The sequence below is a fragment of the Leishmania infantum genome, chromosome 34, assembly GCF_000002875.2.
Source record: "Leishmania infantum JPCM5 genome chromosome 34".
Taxonomy (NCBI): domain Eukaryota; phylum Euglenozoa; class Kinetoplastea; order Trypanosomatida; family Trypanosomatidae; genus Leishmania; species Leishmania infantum.
The window spans coordinates 482981-503517 of record NC_009418.2 but is presented as its reverse complement, the minus strand read 5'-3'; the positions used below and the strand labels follow the sequence as shown (position 1 = coordinate 503517).

The following is a 20537-nucleotide window of genomic DNA, read 5'->3' as shown; positions in this document are numbered from 1 at the left end:
TTGTATAGATGTGCAACAAGCATCTTGTTCTCTTTTCTCTTTGCCGTGGATGTTGCGTCTCTCTCTCTCTCTTGTTGCTCCTCCTCGGCCTCTTAGTTTGTTGCTCATCTTGCTCCGGCATTGCACATGACACTGTTGCACATCGTCCCATTCAAGCAGCGTATGGGCATTGAATGTGAAAACAATGGACGTACAAGCACACACAAGGAAGAAAAAGGAAAGAGTGGTGGCGAGGTGCGCTCTTGCGCTCCAAGTCAACGTTGATGCTGACGTCGACCTGGAGGCACGATGGCGAACCGCCGTGGCTGTGACAGAAACGCACATGAGTGTTCAAGTCAACCGCTGCGAGGATGGTGCTTTCTCCTTCCCGTTTCGCCTCTCCACCAGGTTCTGCAACCGCGACAGCAGTGCCGTGTGGTGCGCCAATCACGCAACTGGGGGAGCGCCCGCTGCACGCGTCGCGTCAATGAGCACTATTTTGCTCTAGTACCCATGCGGTGCGCCCCTCTTCCCCTGCCCCATCCCTCTCTGGTTACCCCCACCCACCCACCCACCCACCCGTTTCTCCGCCTCACCTCCGCTTTTTCTGCGAATCCGCTGCAGTCACGCACACATAAAGGTGCGCACGTGTTCCCCGTCATCATCGCCTCTGAATAACGCGCGGCTTGTTGTTCTTCGTTGCTTATACCTCTCTCTCTATATATATAGGTGTATGCGTATATACGTGTAGATGTAGGTGTATATCTCGATCTATATAGGTGTATATATATATATATCAAGAGAGAGAGCGACATCAGGCGTCCTATCACCTTTTGCGTTGGATGTCGTCATCGAAGGCAACATCGCATCCGAGCAAAACGGCATTAACTGACGAAGCGTAACAACAACAACAGCAAAAAAAAAGTACAGCGCTGTGCCGTCTCTTCACCCTTGTCGTGTGTCCGCGCACTCTGTGACCCTCGGCCATTCGTCGTCTGCCGCTAGTCATCAACACCTTCGGTAACTAACCGCATCGATCGTGCACGTAGCTTTTAAGCACGAAAAAAAATTGTGAGGAACTGAAGATCGTCATCGTCCATCTTCACCTGCTCCCTCCCCCCGACACACACACACACACACACACACACTGCACGCAAGCAGACCAAGTCATATGGGCACTGGAACTGGTGGTTTCTATAATGAGCGCTCGTATGCAGTTTCCGCTGTCGCAGCGACGGCACACGAACATCGCCGTGGTTCGGTATTCAAAGAACGGGGTCAAGCTGGAGATTGCATGCTACAAGAACAAGGTCATCTCGTACCGCAGCGGTACGGAGAGCCGCTTGGATGAGGTACTCCAGGTCGAGCGCATTTTCGCGAACGTCGCTCGTGGCTATCTCGCCTCGGAGAAGGAAATTCAGACCGTCTTTGGGAGTGAGATGACGGAAGCGGAAGCGATCAAGTACATGCTGGACCATGGTGAACTGCAGGTAGCGCAGCAGGAACGCACGGCGGAGGTGGATGAAATGTTCAAGGACATTGCGGTCATCATCTCGCAAAAGTGCATCAACACCAAGACGCAGCGCCCCTTCCCCCCGCAGGTGGTCGAGCAGGCACTCCGCTCCATCGGGGCTGCCGTGAAGCTCGATCAGTCGGTAAAGAAGCAAGCGCTGGGCCTCATTCACCTCCTCATCGACTCCGGCATTCTCCCCATCGCGCGGGCCAACATGAAGATTCGCTGCACGACGACGTCCGAGGCGGCGCTCGAGAAGCTGCGTGGTTGGTGCCGCGACAACGAAGCCGATGTGGTGAGCGACTCGGTAACGGGCAACACTAGCGGCGGCGGCAACGGCAATTTTGGTCATGCGCTGCTGCTGCTGATGCAGCCAAACCTGTTCCGTGACCTCGACCACTTCGTAAAGGAGGCGCTCCCCTCTGGAAGCACAATCCACATGGTGGAAGCCGCCGTGACGGAGGTGGGTGATTCGGATGTTCTGTTTGACGTCAACGCCGTCTCGCACGCCAACGCGCAACCAGGACTTGCAGAGGAAAAGGCTACCACGGCTGGCTCGAGACGCGCGGCAGCCGCCCCATCGTCGTCGTCCGCTGGCGGGGTCAGCGGTGGCCGCAGTGATGGCCGCGGTGGTGGGACAGGCATGAGCAGCAACCTCGGTCAGGGCGCGGATAACGCCTCTAGTGGGCAGCACCACAGCGACGGTGAAGGCAAGCGGGGCCGCACGAGCAAGGCGAAGGGTACCACGCGACGCGGCCACCGAGGTCGGCAGCGCAACGACAGCGATGACGACGATCTACTAGACAGCGGCACGGACGGTGCTGCGGACGGTGGCTTGGGGGTCGACCACGACATCGCGGTTGGGTTACAGCAGCTTGGCCTGGACCCCTCACATGACCTCCAAGACGACAGCGACGATGATGGGGGCCGCGGCCGCGGTGGCAGAGGCAAGAGGAAGAAGAACGCCAGCGGCACAGGCGGCGGCCCTTACCAAAGCCAAGGCGCAGGGGGAAGGAAGGCCGGCGGTGGTGCCGCAGCGGTTGAAGACGATGACAACGACGGAAAGGGAAAGAAGGGGAGGAAAAACGCGAAGAGCAAAAAGGTGGCCGCAGCAAAGAAGGCGAAGCCGGGGGCAGAGGGGGCCTTCAGCGACAGCGACGAGGAACTGATGGGCAACCGCAAGCAGCGCGCCAAGAAGCAGCAGGAGACGCAGATGCAGCAGGGCGGCAACGACTGGCATGAAGAAGACTTTGACTACGGCGAAGACGAGGAGGCGGAGGAGCAGTTGAACTAGCGCGCGTATGCTCTGAGCTGTGCTCTTTCACTCCTACGCCGACCCTGCGTCCTTCTACGGCCACTCGGACGCGCGCGGATATCTGCCACGCTTCTTCACCCGAGTCTTTGTCACGAGGTGTCAACGGATTGCTGGCTCGGCGAGGTTGTGGCGAAATACCCTCTCTTCTCTCAGCTCCGCTTTTCGGCTCGTTTCCGTCGTAACGCCGCCGCTTGCACCGCCACGGCGAGAATAGCTGGTTCTATGACGTTACTTCGAGAAACACCATGAAGTGGAAAGCAGAACAACGAGGGTAGCGTGGTGGGGTCTGCCTGCATGACCACGCATGTGTACGGTTGACAGGAGGAGGGCACAGATGTGGCACTGTCCGTGTAACGTGAGAGATTCTCACGTGTCTACGTTTGAGCTGCTCTTTTTTTTCCCCCCTCTGGAATGTGAACGATGGCGCAGTGCCATGCACCCACAGCCTCTCTGCCAGTGGTCTCTTACCTTCATCCCGCTGCTTTCATGCGCATGCACATACACCCACGCGGGCACAGACGCTCGAACTGATGCGCGCGGCCCCGCGACCGTATAATACGATGAGAAAGATACACGCTCTGCGTCGACGGTAAGCAGGACAGTCGAGGGACGCATGAAAAGCGTGCGGTGTTCAGCGCATGCGCCTTTTCTTTCGATGCTCTCGTCCCGATTCTTCCCCTCCTCTTCTACCTGCTTCACTGTGCATCGCAATCTCGCGCGCATCTTCGACTCAGCTCATAGTCCCGCTTCCTCGCTTCCCTTCGGCTCACTGGACAGCCTTCAACAACTCCGACAAGGGAACAAGCGGCATGAGGTGGAGACGGGAGCGCACCATCGTCGGCGTTAGTGGATGAAACGTATCTGCGCATGAGCCGCATGCATCGCTGTTGCGGCCCACGAAAAGGGGAACAGCGGGCTCGCCCACCCTCCCTCGGCATTGCGCATTCTGCGCTGGGTCTCTCTTCCCTCTACCCTCTACCCTCTTCCCTTCCCCCTTCTCTCTGCTTACCTCCGTGCTCTGTGCTGCCTGCGCCTCCTTGCTGTTTATTTGCGAGCACATACGCACCGCAACGCTGTTGTTGCTGTTCTTTGGCGTTGTTCGTTTCGCGGCATGCTGTCGCACGTGCTTAGTCTCCATCTACAGCAGAGTCCGCAAGCAGTAGTTTGGCCATCATGCATTCCACTCCTCCCCCCGAGACGGATGTGAACGGGTTGGCGTCGGCGCGCAAGCGCCCCCGGTCGCCTGCTGTGGCCGATTCGCTGGGATTACCTTTGCGAGGCCTCCCGCCCCACACACCACCTGTGTTGCTTACGAATGCGGACGCTGCGTTGAGCGACGCAACTGCCGCCGGATGGAGCACCGTGCAGCAGCGCTTCGCTGCCGCTCAATGGCGCCGCGGCTGCTTTTATTTGTCGCTTCAAGCACCATCTGAGCCGCCAGCCTCGTCACGCCCACGCCGGTCCGCGCCGACAGGAGCGCCTGGTGAAGAGGAAGCAACAGCGATAGGTGCGGCTGAGGCCAAGGCAGCTGTCGCAGCACGTTACATACAGCCTCACCCATGGAAAGTTCTCCGCAGCATCCATGGCGGCAGCGCGTTGAGGACTGTTTTCCTTCCGAGGGTGAAGGGTGCTCTGGTGCCACCAGCAGCTTTCCTGCCCGCCTTTCTGGCTCCGCCGGCGATGGTGCAGCTGGAAACATGGAACACCTATTGGGAGGCGTACTCCACGTGCTGTGCGGATGAGCTGGAGGGGTTGTCTAAGCAGTTGGAGGCACCACCGTCTACCGCAGGGTACCGCCGCGTGCTTCTCACAGTATCCGCGCCCGCCTTCCCATCGTTGTCGACACCACCGACCATCGCCACCAGCAGCGCCACCACTGCGTCTAGTGCCCACAATCATCTCCCGGTGCTGAAGGGCGGCCCTCCTCTTTCGGTTTTTCCGTCGTGGGGCAAAGACAGCAAGGTTGCCGAGCCGCAGATGCATTCCTCTCTCTTCTCTTTGTCCTCCCCCTCCGTGCTACCTTCACGTCCGCTGCCGCACTCCCACGAGGCGTCTGTGTCATCGTGCTCGCACTCGTACTCGTATACCTCCCACAGCCGAAGTAGCGGCGACGCCGTCAGTGCTGTCAAGGCTGCACACGCCGACGACTGCATCGCTGCACTGTCGTTCCTGCCTTGCGTGCTGGATGACCTCCTGTACCACTACGCGCATCGCTTTGGTGCCGTCGAGCACCTCGAGACGCGCGAAAGCAGCGCATCTGCAGGCGCCCCCTCCACCGCCACAGCTCGCGTGATTGTGAGCGTGCAATTCACGACCGCCGAAGCGGCCGGCGTGTTTCTCCGCTGGGCGGATGGCGTCTCTGTAGCGGATATCATCGCATCCTATCGGCGAGACACACAGGCATCCGTGACGCTAAGCGAGGGCCACCTCTCCCCTGCGCGGAGCGAAAACGTGGTAGGGACGCTGGCAAGTGACGGAGCCACTGGTCTAGCCATGGAGGAGACAACAAAGCCGCAGGGCGAGCTTGACTGTGGTGACGCGGCATGGTGGGATGCGCTGGAAGAAGCTTCCCGGCGGCAGCGGCTATGTCTCATCGCGAAGCCAGCCCCGCACGACCCACGCCGCATCACTGCGAAGCTGCTGCTCGGGCCGAATGTGATGGTGTCGACGCCGCTGGTGAAGAGCTTGTTCACCGGTCTGTTCGACACGACATGCATGGAGTACCGCGCCGAGTTGAGAGCCTTCTGCATTGAATTCGCGAACAAGAAGGAGTGTCGCTTGGCTCTGCACGCACTCCAGTGCTCGCTTTGGCGGGTGTTCGGCGTCTCTCTCATCTTCACGTAGCTCGCCCCCTTCTCGTTTTATTTATGTACTTGTGGCTGTCTTCGTGTTTCCAACTGTTCCCCCTCCCCCCACCCTCACGGCTGCGATAAGGGGTATGGTTTGATGCTTCGCGCTCCGCTTTTTGTACTAGTCACGATCGCACGTGCCCACATGTGCACTCACAACAGACGCGCACCATGTGCGGGGCTTTGTGGATCATATCTTAGCTGCGCATCAGCCGAGGAGCCCCCGCTGTACATTGGGGGAAGCAGGAGGGGACCACACGCTTGCCGCACACGGATGCGCGTTCTCTCTCCTAGCGGCTCCCCGAAAGCTCCACATGCGCCTACTACTCTATGCACTTCCCTCCCTCCCTTCCTCACTCCCTTCAGGCGCGGCATGTTTTTTTTTCTATTTTGCTGCTCTTGTCTCTGTGTTTGCGCCTCTCCTCCCCTGCACCGTCGGCGTTGTGTTGTGTCGCGTTGTTGCACTGTGTATTACACTGTGCTCCTGCTCATCCTCCCCCCTCTCCCCTCCCCACCACCAACACCGCACACGGCAACGGCCTCAGTCTCTCTCTCTCTCTGCACGCGCCTGCGCGTGCTTTTGCTTCAGCCTCACGTAAGGATCCTCGTCTCGTGTTCTTTCTCTGTAGCAGCTGCGTTGCAGAAGTCCCAACCGCCACCCATCTCACCACAACGCCTCCATTCGCATCCGTCGTGCTCGCCATCCTCCTCGTCTTGCACGTTGCCTCGGCCTGGAAAGGCCCGACTTCCCCAGCTTCTCGACGCTTCTTGACCGTCCCTCACACGCACACAAACGCATTCGTCGCCGTCGCCATGTCGGCGGTTTCCCGCAACGGCTGCTCAGGAAGCGGTCGTGCTTGACGACCTCACACTCGGCAGTGACCCCTTCACGTTTGATCCCTTTTGCTGCTTGCGGGAGCAACAGCAACGCGTATCTGGCGTGCACAAAAAATTTGCTTGGGCCCAGATCCGAGGTTGCTGCGCGGTCACGACACCGGCCGCGATGTCGGCTATCACGATGGCTGGGGCGCGTACCACGGCACCATCGTCCCTCCTCCCCCCCCCCCGAGGCTTCCTGACGCACCCGCGGTGTCGTTTCAAGCCCATCGCGCTCACCCGCGCCGGCCTGGTGGACCACTCTGACGCCCATAAGTTCACAGCCCACTACTGCAAGGGGACAATACGCAGTGGCTCACGGCTGGCGGTGGCGTGCAGCACGCGGAGATGCTCCTCCTGCTGCACGCGAGCAAGCCCAACACTGTGCAGTTGTTTCACATGTGTGTGGGTGAGCCTGAAGCGCAAGAAAAAAATGTGCACGCCGTACTTCAAGCTCTGGAAGGAGGCGGCAGCCATGGCGCCGCTGGCACTCCACTGGTGCTGGACGTCATCGACAAGTCAGCAGAGTTACTTGAGCTACAGGAGCGGGCTCATCGGCGAGCCTGTAATGTAGCGAGGCCCATTCGTGGTCAGCACGCGAGCAGAAATTCCGGAGTGTTTCGAAGTCCCACCGCTGCACCCGGTTTGGCGGCGTTTGTTAAGAAACCAGTGATCACGTGCACCCCGCGATATGCCGCCTGACGCAGTGCACGTGGAAACGCGCAAGGAACTCGCGCCGAGGAAGAAGCCGGACGCACAAGAAGGCTCTGGAAGGGAAATGAAATGGCCAACAGTGGGTGGTGTGCCATCGGCGATTGAGTGCAGACGTCTTCGCACCTTCTCACCTGCCCTTGTAAGGATTCTCAGCTCTTTGTGTGTGTGTGTGTGTGAGGCGTGCGCTCACCCTCCGCCATCGCCACTCCCTCATTACGGCGACGCTTTCGTTTCCTCGCACGCTTACCTCCTTTGTTTCTCCCCTCTATTTTGTTAGCGTACACGCGGCTCCTCTCCTACCATGCAATTTCATCATCGCCGTCGCCATCGCTCTCTTCCTCTACCGGCGCCCGACTCAGCCACACGTCATTACGGAGACCACCAGACATATCGGACGCTTCTCTCTCTTGAAGGAGATGTGCGTCAGCGCGCGTTCGTACGCGAGCATCTCTTTTACTGTGGCGCAGTGGCACACCCTTCACGCCGTCCACGTCGACCTCCACTTAAATGCGCGGGTCCCTGCTGTCTTCCCTCTCCCTCCCCCTCCCTCCGCAAGCCGACGCGCGTGGGGCGTGACTCTTGCCGCTGTGCCTGCTGCCACTGCGATCAAGCGTGTTCGTAGGTGGGCGATCTTGCTCTACGGCCACCCCTGCATCCAAGGAGGCAGCAGGCGATTGCTCTTGTCATCACTCCGTCCTTCATGCGTACGCTCTGTTCCTGTATCCGTGATGTACGCATGGAGGGGTGGGGATGGAGATGCGATCCATGTGTGCGCCACTGACAGAAGTCCGGGGGAGAAAACAAATTCCAAAAGAGACACGCAAAGTGAACGCGCACGACGCGTCGAGGGAGCGGCAGCGACCAACAGCGGTGCTCTACCTCTCCCCGACCGTGCCATTCTCCATGCAGACGAGGAGATAAGGATGGCAGAGGAAAAACGGTCGCAATGCCAATATCTACATACATACATACATATATATGTGTGTGTGTTTGTATTTGTATTTGTATGTGTATACGCTGTTCTCAACGTGGTACTTCGGTAGTGTGCCGCCCAGACGTGCGGGGTACGTGGAGGAATCGGAGATGTACGAGACGCGCATTCCACCTCCCGACTTGTCATCCGACAACCTCTTTCTTTGCCCTCTATCGCTACGTCTCGTCTCTGCCGCGAAGCGGGGAGCGCTCTGCGAGCAGACGTATCTCACTCGTTGATGGCTGATACGTTTCCTTGCTGGCCTCTTGTCAAGGCATCCACCCCCCGTTCTCCCACACACCTGACTGGGTAGGCACTCAGAGGATTTGCCTCCTCTGTCTCTGTTGATGCTATACCATTTTCGTATTCGCCTCCCTTTACTCTGCCTCTCTCTGCGTCTGTATTTCTTAATACCTCGCTCTTTCTACCATCCATCATTGATGCGCATGTTGAGGTGCTTCCATTCTCACGCAGTGCCTGTGTACGCGTGCATCACACAGCCACTCGCATAGCATCGGCCTCCTCTGTCTCTCTCTCTGCCCTCTACCCCTCCACCACACACAAAAAAAAAACTGATCCCTCTTCACAACTCTCCTAGGCTTTTCGTTGCACTTTTCGTGGGCGCACACGCGTGCGAACGGTGGCGCTCGCGTTTTATTGCCCCCTGCTGTACTTGGAACCGAGCTAAGCTGAGCTGAGCTGAACTTTGTGTGTATGCATACGCGCAGGCGTCTTTTTTGTGGATGACTTTCTGTTTGTTGTTGTTTTGCCCTATAGCTCCTTCTGCGTGTCCTAATCATCTATCACGGGGGGTTCTCCTTCGATGCGGTCTTCTCCCCCTCCCTCTCTCTTTACATACCCTATAGCCCTCCGTGACGAAGTAGAACGGCACTCTTTGCATCCCGCCTTTTTGTTTTGTTTTCTGTTTGCCGGTGCGTGCCCTTGGTGCCAAGTCAGGCTGCCTTTCTGTTTGCGTGAGTGTGTGTTTCTGCGCGCGTGTGCCTCTGTTGCCTGCGGTGCTGCTGCTCGGGCGCAGCTCCCCATCCCTCATTTACACGGCACCCAGCATCCCTCTCTGCCCTGTTTCTCTCTCTCGCTTGGAAATCGATACCCACACCAGCACGTGCACTTCAGCTGCAGCTCACGTTGGGCGTGCAGGTATATGTGGCGACAAGGCACTGAAAAGCGAAGCGCAAGGCTTATCTTCTCCATTTTTGTTCCTTTTCCTGCTCGCCAGCTCTACGAAATTGGTCCCGCCGGTATTCTGCCGCGCCTGTGCAGGCGAGGTCAACCAGCGCAGACACACTCGCACGCAGGCAGCAGCCGTGTACCGTTAAGATCTCCTCGCTCACTGTTCGCTCTGGCGTTTTGTTGTTGTTCGTTCGTTACGTAAAAAGCGTATCGAGTGCTCGAGTGATCGCGTATGCGAAATTTTTTTTTTGGTGCTTGGCATTTTGTGCGCGTGCGATTCTTTCACTGTGGTTAGCGCGCGGCACAGACTTCGAAGGAAATGAGCTTCCCACCACCTCGTCTAGCGCTTCCAGAGGAGTGCAAGCAGGTCGTGTTGGTCGCTCCCATCGATGGCCTCACTACGGCATGTGCTTGCGCGATCGCCACATCCCCGCTCGTGCCGCTGAACTGCCGCGTGCTGGTCGACGGCATCACAGTGAAGAGCAGCAGCCCATCCTCCGGCAACGATAGCCTCCACACAGCGCGCAGCTCCGCCGAAACCGCTGCCACCACGAGAGACTTCATGAGCACCGTGCAGCGAGTGGAGGCAAAACTGCGTGCAAGCCGCGCCACACGCCGCGACATTTCTGTGACACACATGACGCAGTTCTACTATGGTGGGGTGTCACCCAAGGCGGAGGAGATCGGGCCGATGCTGCATCGAATTCATCTACTCGGCAGCGGCGCACTTGGCGAGACGAGCTTCACGGCATCCTCAACAGACGTCTCTTCTGGGTCTGGCGGGAGCTGTGGTGTACCTCGTGTTGCGGATTCTCTGTTTGTGCTGGTGCTGAGTGCGCAGTCGCTGAGCCCAGACACGGAAAGCGGGCTCAAGGCGTACGATATCCTTCTGCGTCGTCTTTGGAGTGCTGCCGGCGCTTCGCAAGCCTCCGAAACCGCTTCTCAACAGACGCGGGTGCGCGGCAGTCTTATCATTCTCGCCGACGACGTCTATCGCACGGCTGCGTGTGCAATGCTGTCGAGCATCGCGAAGGAGGTCGCCACGGCGGTAGACTGGGTGGTGCTCCTCACCTACTCATACGCTATGGACCCGCCGGCGCTGGAGTTCGGTGCGACGGAGGTCGCCGTTCAAGCCGCGTCGGGTATTTCACACGGCGGCACGCTTCCCGTGCTGTGCGCCGCCAACGCCCTCGGCGTGCTCCGGCACTTCCCTGTCAGCCGAAGTGAGCCAGCCACTATTACGCCCGTCGACGTCGCTCTGAATGCCGCCTTCTTAGGATACATATGGCTGTGCCACGGCGAGTTGCCAGAGTGTGTGGAGTGTGCCGCGGAGATGCAGTACTGTGGCTCTTCGCCTGCGTCCTCGCACGCCGCCGCTGCTGCCGAGGCGGCGACGGCAATGCCAGCGCCGCCGGCGCAGTGTGTCACGCGACACCGTATGGGGTCCTTCGCAGTTGCCGAATCACGCAAGCCTGGCGAGGCGTCACTGGTGTGGGGCATGATGGGCGAGTATCTCATGAGTTATTACGGTCGATTTGCCGACCAGATTTCGGCGGCGTTTCCCGTGGCTGGCGTGCTGACGCCGGCGCCAATTCTGCAGTTCCCGTTTAGCGTGGCGGATTTGGTCAACTTCGGGCCGGAGCCGCGCGCGGCTGCCTACGCGCTGGAAGGATGGCGCGCGTATCAGCAGCGGCAGCGCATCATGGAAGAGAAGGTCGGTAATGCCGAGGCGGCGCAGGCGCTAAAGGCTTATGTGACACAAATGGACAGCGTTGTCAGCTACATCGAGCGTACTGCACGCGTGGCAGCGGTGCGAGACAAGACATCTGCTGCCTTCGCCGCATCGCGCAGGCGTACAGCGTCCTCGTCCTTCTCCGTTCCGCCATACCGCCTCGATGACTTCAACGTGGCGTTGTATCACTCGCTACTGCGTCGCTTGACATCGCACCACACACTCATGCCCTATCACCAGTGTGTGGCGCTCGTCGAGGTCGACTGGGAGGCATATGTGTCGGTGATTGCACGGGCAGTGCTTGAGCACCTGGCACGGTGTGTTCTGCGGTCTTCATCCGGCTTGCAGCACGTAGGGAGTCGCTCCCACGCTCCGCCGGTGGCCGACAGCGCGAGCGTCGTCAGCATAGTACGCGATCCTCCTGTCGTCAGCGCCCCAGCCGAGCCGGCGCCTGCGAGTGCAGCGGTGTCGTCGCCCACCAAGCCGGAGGCGGCTGCTTCTGCCGCAGAAGCCCCTTTCGCCTTTCCAGAGCCGCGGCGCTACTTCACCAACGACTTCGTGTACCGCGGTGCCGAGCGCATCCCGCCGTTTCCGTCTCTTCTGCACAAGTACTTCGATTGCTTCGTGTTTCTTCATCGCGCCGGTATGACGGCGAACGGCTGGCGCAGTGACATGACACCTGGCATGACGCCGCAGGTGCTCACCTCAATCATCGCGCAGCCGAACATCCAGCGGCTCATGACCGCTCTGGCTGCCAAAGACGGCGCATCGAAAAAAGACGTGGAGGCCCGGGCAAAGAGTCTTCTGCTGCAGTGCGGCGATGCACTGAATCACGTTCACTGTCGCGCGCTGGGTCTCATGATTCGCGCAATCTTTCGCAGTATCTACGGCCGCGTCGACGTCAACAACGGCGCCTATGAGCGCCTCCACCGTTACTTCGCCATGCCGCGCGTAGCCGTCGTCTTCGTCCCGCTGCACCGCTCATACATTGACTTCCTCATTCTCTCCGAGGTGCTGGCGCTCATGCGGTTGCCGCTGCCGCACATCGTGGCTGGAGAAAACTTTCTTAGCATGGGCGTCCTCGCAACCCTGATGCGGGGCAGCGGCGCCCTCTTTATGCGCCGCTCCTTCCGCGACGACCCACTGTACGCTGCGCTGTTGAAGGAGTATGTGCGGCACCTGGTGCGTGCGCGCCGCCCTCTCGAGTTCTTCATTGAGGGAACACGGAGTCGCACTGGCAAGACGATGGCGCCTAAGCTGGGCCTTCTCAAGTTTGTCTGCGACACCTTCTACGAGCCGGGTCAGCAGGAGCTTGACGACGTGCTCATTATGCCGGTCAGCCTCTCCTACGACGAGGTGCTCGAGGCCACCACACATGCCAAGGAGCTCTTGGGCGTTCCGAAGCCGAAGGAGAACCCGACGAACATGCTCAAAGCCCGAAGTCTACTCGAGCGCATGCACGGCAACATCAACATCCACATTGGCGAGCCCGTGTCGCTGCGCTCCCTCAAGGAGCACCCGCAGCAGTGCCCGCTGCCGCTCCAGCCTAAGGGCGAGCAACTCCGAGATCTGGCTGCGCCAGCCGCCGCAACCGCGTCGGTGTGCAAGACAATCGATACCACGCCTTCCATTGCCAAAGGCAGCTCCATCACCCCGATCCCTCTTCTCGCCACCGTCGCGTGGCACCTGGTGTACAAACTACAGCGTAACACGGTCATCACCCCGGCGTCGATGGTGGCTGCTGTAGTCGAGTGTCTTGGCCCTTACTACTGCACAGCAACGACAACGTTGAAGGAGGGCATTGACACCACCGCGGCAGCCGCCATACCGTTAGAAAAGGTTCACCAGGGGGTCAAGTGGCTGCGTAGGCGCTTGCGCGAGCGCGGTGCTCAGCTTTCGGTGGAGGCCTCCGAGTTGAGCCCTGCCGGGGTCGTGACGCAGGCGCTGACCAACCTCTACCGCTACATCCACATCACGGACGAGATGTCAGGCGTGACATACCACCCCGACAGCGTGGTCACCAGGATCGCAGTCAACATCAGCACCAACCAGCTCATCCACGTTTGTATGGACGAGGCCCTCGTCGCCGTCGTCGCGCAGGCGTTCGGCTCTGCCACAACGCCGCACAGTCCGCCATCAGGCGCCGACGGGGCGATGCTGTGCGGGGTCCGCTCCGTGAAAGCGGACGTGCTGAGCAGCCAGACGCAGCTTTTGCAGCGGCTGCTGTCCGCTGAGTTCCCCAACTACGCCGAAGCAGCACCGATGAGCTTCGCGTCGTGGCTGGAGTGCACTATAAGCCAGCTTCAGGAGTGCGTAGAGGAGCACACCGTGTCCTCCCAGCTTTCTGGCGCCGACACGCACGGCGGTACTGTTGTGCACCTGCCCGTTACGCAGTACTACTACTTCCTCCTTCAACTCATCTGCCCTCACGTGGAGGCGCTCTACACGGTGCTGGTGGCTGCGTCGGCACTGCTGGCGACGTACCCTGGTAAGCCACTCGGGGCTGCCGAAGTGGTCACGGCGACGCAGCGAGCGTGTGGCATCCTGTATGCGGAGCACAAGCTGCGCTATGTAGTGGCGGCCAACAAGGAGACGCTGCAACACTACTACGAGAGCCTCATCGCGCTCTCGCTCTTACAGATAAAGCGCGTGCCCGTTACAACGGCGCCTGGCCAGTCGAAGGTAAGCAGAAGAGTCGTCGCGTACACGGTCGGGTTATTAGGGCAAGAGGCAGCGCTGGCTCGCCTCAAGGTGCTGTCGACACAGATAAAGACTCTGTGGTGGCACCCCTCTGCAGCGGAAGGGGTGACGATCAACAAGGCAGCCATTCAAGAGCGTGTGCTGGCAGTGTACCGTGAGCTAACACAGCCGTCCAAGATGTGAGACACTCGTGTAGATCTGTGTCGCGCTTAGTGAGAAGGGAAGGGAAGTGACAGCTCTCATGGCAGTGAAGAGGAGGGAAGGTGCAGCATGGAGTAACAGCAGTGTCGCAGGGGGTAGGGGGGAGGGGGCGCGCCGGGACGCACATGGCGTGTCTAATCAAGCTCCCTCCCACCACAGCGCAACAAATCACGCGCACCAGCTCTTCTAGTTGCTCCTCTCCCTGTTTGACTGAGCAGTTTCGATGGTTGCCTGCCAACTTATGTGGGTCTGGATACCTCTCACTCGCTCTGATCCTTATGTTTTGTCTTCGTCACATGCTTCCCTGTGATCTGCCATCTTTTCTTCTCGCTTCATGAAGGCGACGTTGGTACGCCGGCCGACTCTCCCCTCCCTGTCCGTCTACCTTTTACTGTACACTCATCGCACCCGTGCGCGCACAAAGACGTGTCGAGAGAGAAAACTTGGCAGCTCGCTCGGTTTTACTCCTATTTCGCATCTGCCGCGTCTCTCCTCCTCTTTCTCTCATCGCCGTGGTGCCGATGAACTCGCCTCCCTCTTCCCTTTTTCTTTTGTGGTGCCCTTCGCCTCCTGTGCACATCAGGCAGTGGATGACCCTATCTGTTGATCCGCTGGCGATCCATGCTGATCTTAACGGGAACTAAACGCGCTGAAGAAGATGCTGAAGAAAGGGGGAAAAACATGTATACGCACGAAGGCGACTAGGTGGGTTGCGTTCGCTGGTGTTGCGACAATGTTGATGCCTTCGCCGAACTTTCCATGGCCGTGCAAGAACGCAGCTCACGGTGCCACGACCGTTGTGACTCACACAGGCGCGCCCTCCTCCTCGTTACAGCTCAACTCACTAGCCCACCCACACTCTTCGTGCGAGGGTTGCTCTGTAGCACAAAGAACAGAGAACGCTGTCTCTCTCTCTCTCTCAAGCTCCACTTCATTTCTCTTTCCCTTCGCACTTAAGCGGAAACACTGCCTTGTCTGATCACCGCAGCAACTGTGTGGCTGTGCGCCGCTGCTAACTGCACATGATACATCTTGGCACACGCGAATATACACACGCGCGGTAGAGGACACATCAAACAAGTACAGTAACCACCACCCCATGCACACCGCACTCACCACCACCATCAATACATATATATGTGTATCTCCTGCGTGAGCAGGCGCCGAAGCGCAGACATCATGTCCTACAGCACTCTTCTGCTTCTTCCTTTGCATTTTCGTGCGCCGCCTCTTACTTCTTTTTCTTCATTTTTCCACGTTGTACTGTGGTGAGTGCGTGCGCCTCGAACAGCGAATGCTAGCGGGCAACTCAAGCGCTCTCACTCCTCCTTCTACTGCTTGCCCCTTGCTCTCCGCCCTAAGCCAGCAGGTGAGTGCGCCAGTCTCTGCGGAAGGATCTGAATGCACCGAAATGCCTCATAGTAGACCCCATTGGCCCGACTCTGCTGCATACCTCTCTCACGCGATTGGAGGTGTGCCGGAGAGTTGTATTTCGTGTGCGGCTGTGGTCTTGACGGTGCAGAGGTGGGCGGGGGGTGGGTGCGCGTGCGCTGAGTTTTCGATGGACTGGTGCCGGAAAGAAAGCTGTGCATGGGCATTCTCATGCATGGCCTAGCCTCGCGCGGCCAAGCGTTTGCGGGGTTCCAGACGGTTTACGCCGGCTACCGGTGTGCATCCTATGAGCTCCGAAGACCGGGGAAAGGCGGGCGTCCTGCGCACGTGGGGATTCTGAATGCGGATGGCTCAATCACCATGCTGCTGAGGGGAGGGGTGCCGGTGTCGGAGGAGTGCATCCATCGCCTCGAGGCGGCTGTCAGCCAATTCACGGACAGCCGCTCGTGCCCGCTGCCGGGAGACGAAGCGGATGCTGACACAGGGCGGGTTGCGGTGGGTCTGGGAGGACATAGATGTTGCCGTCTCTGAGGGGCCCCATCGCGGACCGACACGCCCACGGAGGAGGATCCGCGGCCGCTCTTCCGTCTCCCCCCTTCCGTGCTCGACCCGTGGCATGCACGCAAGGCGTCGCTGCAGGGCAGACACAGCGTGTGGTGGCTCATTCTGGTAGCGGCATCGACGGCCGAGCGGACGGATGCAACGCAGGCCGCGGCGCAAGCAACCGCGGCGCCTTCGGCTGCGAACGGCCCCCAGCCCCGGTCCATCGACACCGTGTGCCCCGGTGCCGTGGGGATGCCAGCGCCGCCCAGCGATCCCTGGCCCGGAGAGCCAACTTTGGGCCGGGCAGGGAGGGACTGCCGCCCCCAGGCGCCATTTGCTGCAGCGCGACGTGGCGTGGGCCTCTGCTGAACGCTCACCTTGCCCAAATCGTCAGAACCAACCCGTGTTGTCCAGGCTGTGGCATGATGCAGACCGTCGTTATCGCCGTCTTCTCGGCGATCTGCTGCGTCGCATTCAACGGGCTCGGCATGACGCCACAAAAGAGCCGGGACATTGCACTGGCCTTGAAGAGGGCCTTCGACTGCCTCCTCACTCCGGCATGGCTCTCGCGCGTGCTCACCCTCTGCAGCGCAAGCTCCCGGGACGAGCGGACGATAGGCCCCGTGATCCTGGTGTGTTTAACCGCGAGCAGGTGCATGAGACGTTGGGGGGGGGCACGGTAGGAAAAGAGCACGCACTCGCAGAGCAGCAGCGTACCGGGGTGCCCCTATGACGGCACACCCCCAGCGAGGTTTGTGGGTGAGGGGTGCGGCGGAAGCGGACAGAAGGACCAAGCAGCCAAATGAAGTGAGCGCAACCTTGCACGCCCCCTCTCACGGCGGGCACTACAGTGTACGCCGCTGCGCCGGAATGTAAGCGCCGCGCAGCTCGAAGAGAGCGCGGGGCGATTTGAGCAGAATTTCCGGAGCGAGACAACATGAGCGCAGCTGGGCAGCCTCTGCGCATGGCGCCGGCTATTCGCAGACACGAAGGACCTTGCGATGGACTTGCACACGGCGCAGCTGTTCACCGACAGCATGAACATCTGGTGTCAGAAGAGCCACACGTATGGTGTGAACATCATCAGTGCTCTGCGGAGGCTGGGCCAGCGGCACCGCGAACTGATACTGCCGGGCACAGCCCCTAGTGCGAGATACTGTGGTTGGTGCCCCGGAGTGTCCTGCACCTTGCGTCCGAGGAGATGGTGGTGTACTTGTGGGCGGTGGCCAAGACGAGCAGGGCCAGTCCCTTCCATCCGCATCGCTTGTGCGTCGTGCGTGGCGGCGGGACTGCGGGCGTGGCTCAGCGGCCACAGGAGGCCGTGCGGGGACAAAGGGGGAGGGGGCGAGAAGCTGCTTTCGTTACTCGGCAGCCTCACGCTCCGCACCGACAGCGAGCAGCTGCAGGTGCTACCCCATTCAGGCACTGGCTCGTTGACGTGCCTCGCGCAGCGGACGAGCAACTACCGGCGCCGCTCCATGTCGCAGCGGGAACTGCTGCGCGCGCGACCCGCGCGACGTGGAGGTCATCGCGCTCATCCTCTCTAGCGGCGGCTGGGGGGGGAGCGGATTTGACTGCTGGAAAGGGCGGATCTCGTGCAGTCTGTGTCTGCGTCGGAGCCCGGGCAGGGCGGCATTGGCGAGAGGGTGCAGTGGGCGCGCGGGCAGCACGGGGCGATTGGCAAGCTGCACTGCGAGCGGGTGAGGGGCATGAGGCTTTGCTGTGCCCTGGCCAAGCACAAGGGCACCATGAGCTGTGTAGCAGGCATGCTTGCGGTGCGTTGCGTCCTCACGACGAGCCCACGCGCCCACGGGCGGCAGCAGAGAGGGGGGGAGGCCATGCATTCCGGCCCGCCATCCAGAACCTCCCCAAGGCCGCACGGTGGCCCCAGGGCGAGGGTGCGCTCGCGACTGCCGGCGGGGACCTCGTGAGGCGCACGGACGAGCAGGCGTCCGCCTACACGCAGCATGCCATCGACGCCGCCAGCCTCAACCGCTTTTTCGACGGAATGGGAGCGCGCAGCAGCGATGTGGACGAGCTGCTTGCCGCCGTGCATCACGGCCGCGTCTCGGCGGCAAGGTGTACGAATGCGAGGCTGTTGGAGGCAGTGCGGTGCAGTCTCGCAAAGGGTGTGCGGCTGTTCCGCAGCACGCCTTTCCGCCCCGCCCTCGTCGGCCAGTCACGCACATACGGCGTCGCTGCCTGAGGCGTCTCCTGCCCTTCGTTTTTGTGTCTCTTTCTTTCTTGCGCAGAGCCGCTGCGGTGCCGCGTCTGTTCGTCCTCCTGCCGCCTATACCTGCTGTCACTCTCTCTGCTGTCTGCAATGAGCGGCGACGACGCGGCGCGGGTGGTGTAGGCGGTGGCAGCGGTGTGGTACCGCGCGTGAGGGCCAAGAGGAAGGCGGAGTGTGTGTGTGTGTGTGTGTGTGTGCTGCTGCCTCCCCTCGCGCTGCCGTCATGGATGTGTGTTTTGTTCTCTGGACTTATGGAGAGGTGCGGGTGGGTGATGTGGGACTGACTGGTGGCGGCGGAGGCGGTGCGGAGTGGGCGGTGCTGCTGCTCTCCTGCACACGCGTACACAGCGGCCCCTCGTCCCCTTCCCTTCTCCTCTGTACACGCCGCTCGAAAGGCCTCACACAGACGCACCTACGACAACGCGGAGGGGGAGAACGGCGCCGAGAAGCAGCGGACGGCAGGCCCTGCAGCTGCGGCTCTTTGCACTCTCGCTCCCTCGTACGCCGACCTCGCTGTGCGCGGCGCGGTTGCTTGGCTGCCGCGGCCACACGAAGGAGGCGGCGCAAGGCCGGTGACAGAGGCGTGCGCAGGCTGTGTGCAGCGCGAGATGCCTGCGCGGCACAGCAGAGACTGCGCAAGACGGGAAGAGCGTGGGAGGGGGGAGGCAAGGCTTGCCAGGAGGGTGGCAGGCAGTGCCCTCCGTCCTCTCCGCTTGGACGCCTTCAGCGGTGCTTCCGTCTCGCCCTCGCTGCCGTTGCGGCGCTTCTCGCGTCCGCCGGCCGCCTCTCCGTACGTGCGTGCCTTGCGTGCATGCCGAGAAGTGGCCCATGTGCTCCCGCTGTGCGCGCCTCGCAGCGCCACGTGCCCATGTCCTCGCCACTCTCCCCCGCATTTCTCTCTCTGTCTCTCCCTCTCTCCTCCCCCGCTTTCACTCCTGCCCACACCCCACATCCCTCCCCCTCTAACGACACACACACACACACACACATGAGCGACACCGTGTGCGTGCATGTGCAACAACAACAGACATAGCCTTGCCAAGCCCTGACTCACTTCCGCTCTCGCCTCACTCCTCTTCAGCTCTGTCGCGCAGTCTCGGCCGCCCTGTCGCTCTTGCTCCCGTTCACATCCGTGTTGCCCTTGACAGCTGTCGGCGTTGCGGATCCGCCAAAATGGCGTGCAGCATCGGCATGGTCCTCTACGTCATCCTCCAGCTCATCGCGTTCTTTTTCGTGCTGGTGGGTACGCCGATCGACATGTTTCGCGGCACGATTGCCGAAATTGCATTCTCGCATTTCTGCTTGACGTTGTGGGGCGCAAAATGGGGTTGCTCCAACAGCTCGTACTTTCTCACGTCGGACCAGTTGTGGGCAAATTGCACGGGCCGCCGCAACCGTTTCCGCGCTGCCCAGGCGTCGGCTGTCATCTCCATCTTTCTGTACGGCGCGGCGTTCGTCTTGGGCGTCCTTCTGCTGTTCTGCTGCTCGATCTTCCGCTGGGTGTGCCTGGTTCTCAACATCGTTGGCATCTTCACCTTGGGCATTGTCTGGGCGTCCATGGTGGTGACGTTCTACACGGATGAAGGCGTAACCTGCGAGCGGCTGATTATTGGCACAAGGTATGGAGCCGGCTTCGTTCTCTTCTTGGTGGCCTGGTGCCTGGATATCATCAACATCTTCTTCTTGCTGCTCCCGTGCGACGATCAGAAGCTTGTTTCGACCGCGAATCCGGGGGTATATACAAGAGGCGGGGAGGAAGTGAAGTGAAGGAGGCGGTGGGCAAGCTACTTCGGCTCCGCCGGCTTCTCCCCACAGACACCGTCGTGGGGGATCCGGCGGAGCTGATGCCTGCGCGAGAAGGGAGGGAAGACGCGGACTCTCGTCGCTGCTTCTCGCCGGCTCACCTCTCGCGCTGCCGTCTCTCGCGTGTGTGCGTCCTCCCACGCGCGTCTGCTTGGGGGGCTTTTCGGCTTCCTCGCGTGCAAGGTAACCTGCGCTGTGTGGTGGGCAACGCACGCCTGGCGCCGGCAGGCCCACCCACGCCCCGTTCCCCCCCTGAGCTCCTCGCCCTCGCTGCCGTGTCGGAGTCGCCCGTCTGACGCTCGCCCGGCGCTCCGTTGGCGATGTGAAGGAGCGAAGGACGACGCGGGACGGTGACACGTGCGCTGCAGGCCTGGAAACGGCGGCGTGGAGGGGGAGCGAAGGAGGGGCAGGTGACCGAGGTGGACACGGAGGACAAACGTGGCGGTGTGGAGAAACGGACGCCCTCGCACGGAGGACGGGAGGCGCCACGCCACGCCGCATCGATCACCCGCCCCCGCCCCCC

At 60.6% G+C, this 20537-nt stretch overlaps 5 protein-coding genes across 5 annotated transcripts; all 5 read left to right on the top strand.

Annotated features, from left to right (window-relative positions):
* Window positions 1-1178: 1178 nt before the first annotated feature.
* LINJ_34_1190 (conserved hypothetical protein) lies at window positions 1179-2786 on the top strand (the record flags this gene model as incomplete). The annotated part of the gene is made up of 1 exon (XM_001468453.1): window positions 1179-2786. The coding sequence occupies one exon, from the start codon at window positions 1179-1181 to the stop codon at window positions 2784-2786; it is 1608 nt and encodes a 535-aa protein (XP_001468490.1).
* Window positions 2787-3980: 1194 nt separating this feature from the next.
* Window positions 3981-5651, top strand: LINJ_34_1180 (conserved hypothetical protein; the record flags this gene model as incomplete). Its single annotated transcript, XM_001468452.2, has 1 exon — window positions 3981-5651. The coding sequence occupies one exon, from the start codon at window positions 3981-3983 to the stop codon at window positions 5649-5651; it is 1671 nt and encodes a 556-aa protein (XP_001468489.2).
* Window positions 5652-9729: 4078 nt separating this feature from the next.
* Window positions 9730-14025, top strand: DAT (dihydroxyacetonephosphate acyltransferase; the record flags this gene model as incomplete). Its single annotated transcript, XM_001468451.2, has 1 exon — window positions 9730-14025. One exon carries the CDS (start codon window positions 9730-9732, stop codon window positions 14023-14025), a length of 4296 nt encoding a protein of 1431 aa, XP_001468488.2.
* Window positions 14026-17179: 3154 nt separating this feature from the next.
* LINJ_34_1160 (tuzin-like protein) lies at window positions 17180-18184 on the top strand (the record flags this gene model as incomplete). The annotated part of the gene is made up of 1 exon (XM_001468450.1): window positions 17180-18184. The coding sequence occupies one exon, from the start codon at window positions 17180-17182 to the stop codon at window positions 18182-18184; it is 1005 nt and encodes a 334-aa protein (XP_001468487.1).
* Window positions 18185-19384: 1200 nt separating this feature from the next.
* LINJ_34_1150 (putative amastin-like surface protein) lies at window positions 19385-19978 on the top strand (the record flags this gene model as incomplete). Its single annotated transcript, XM_001468449.1, has 1 exon — window positions 19385-19978. One exon carries the CDS (start codon window positions 19385-19387, stop codon window positions 19976-19978), a length of 594 nt encoding a protein of 197 aa, XP_001468486.1.
* Window positions 19979-20537: the final 559 nt, after the last annotated feature.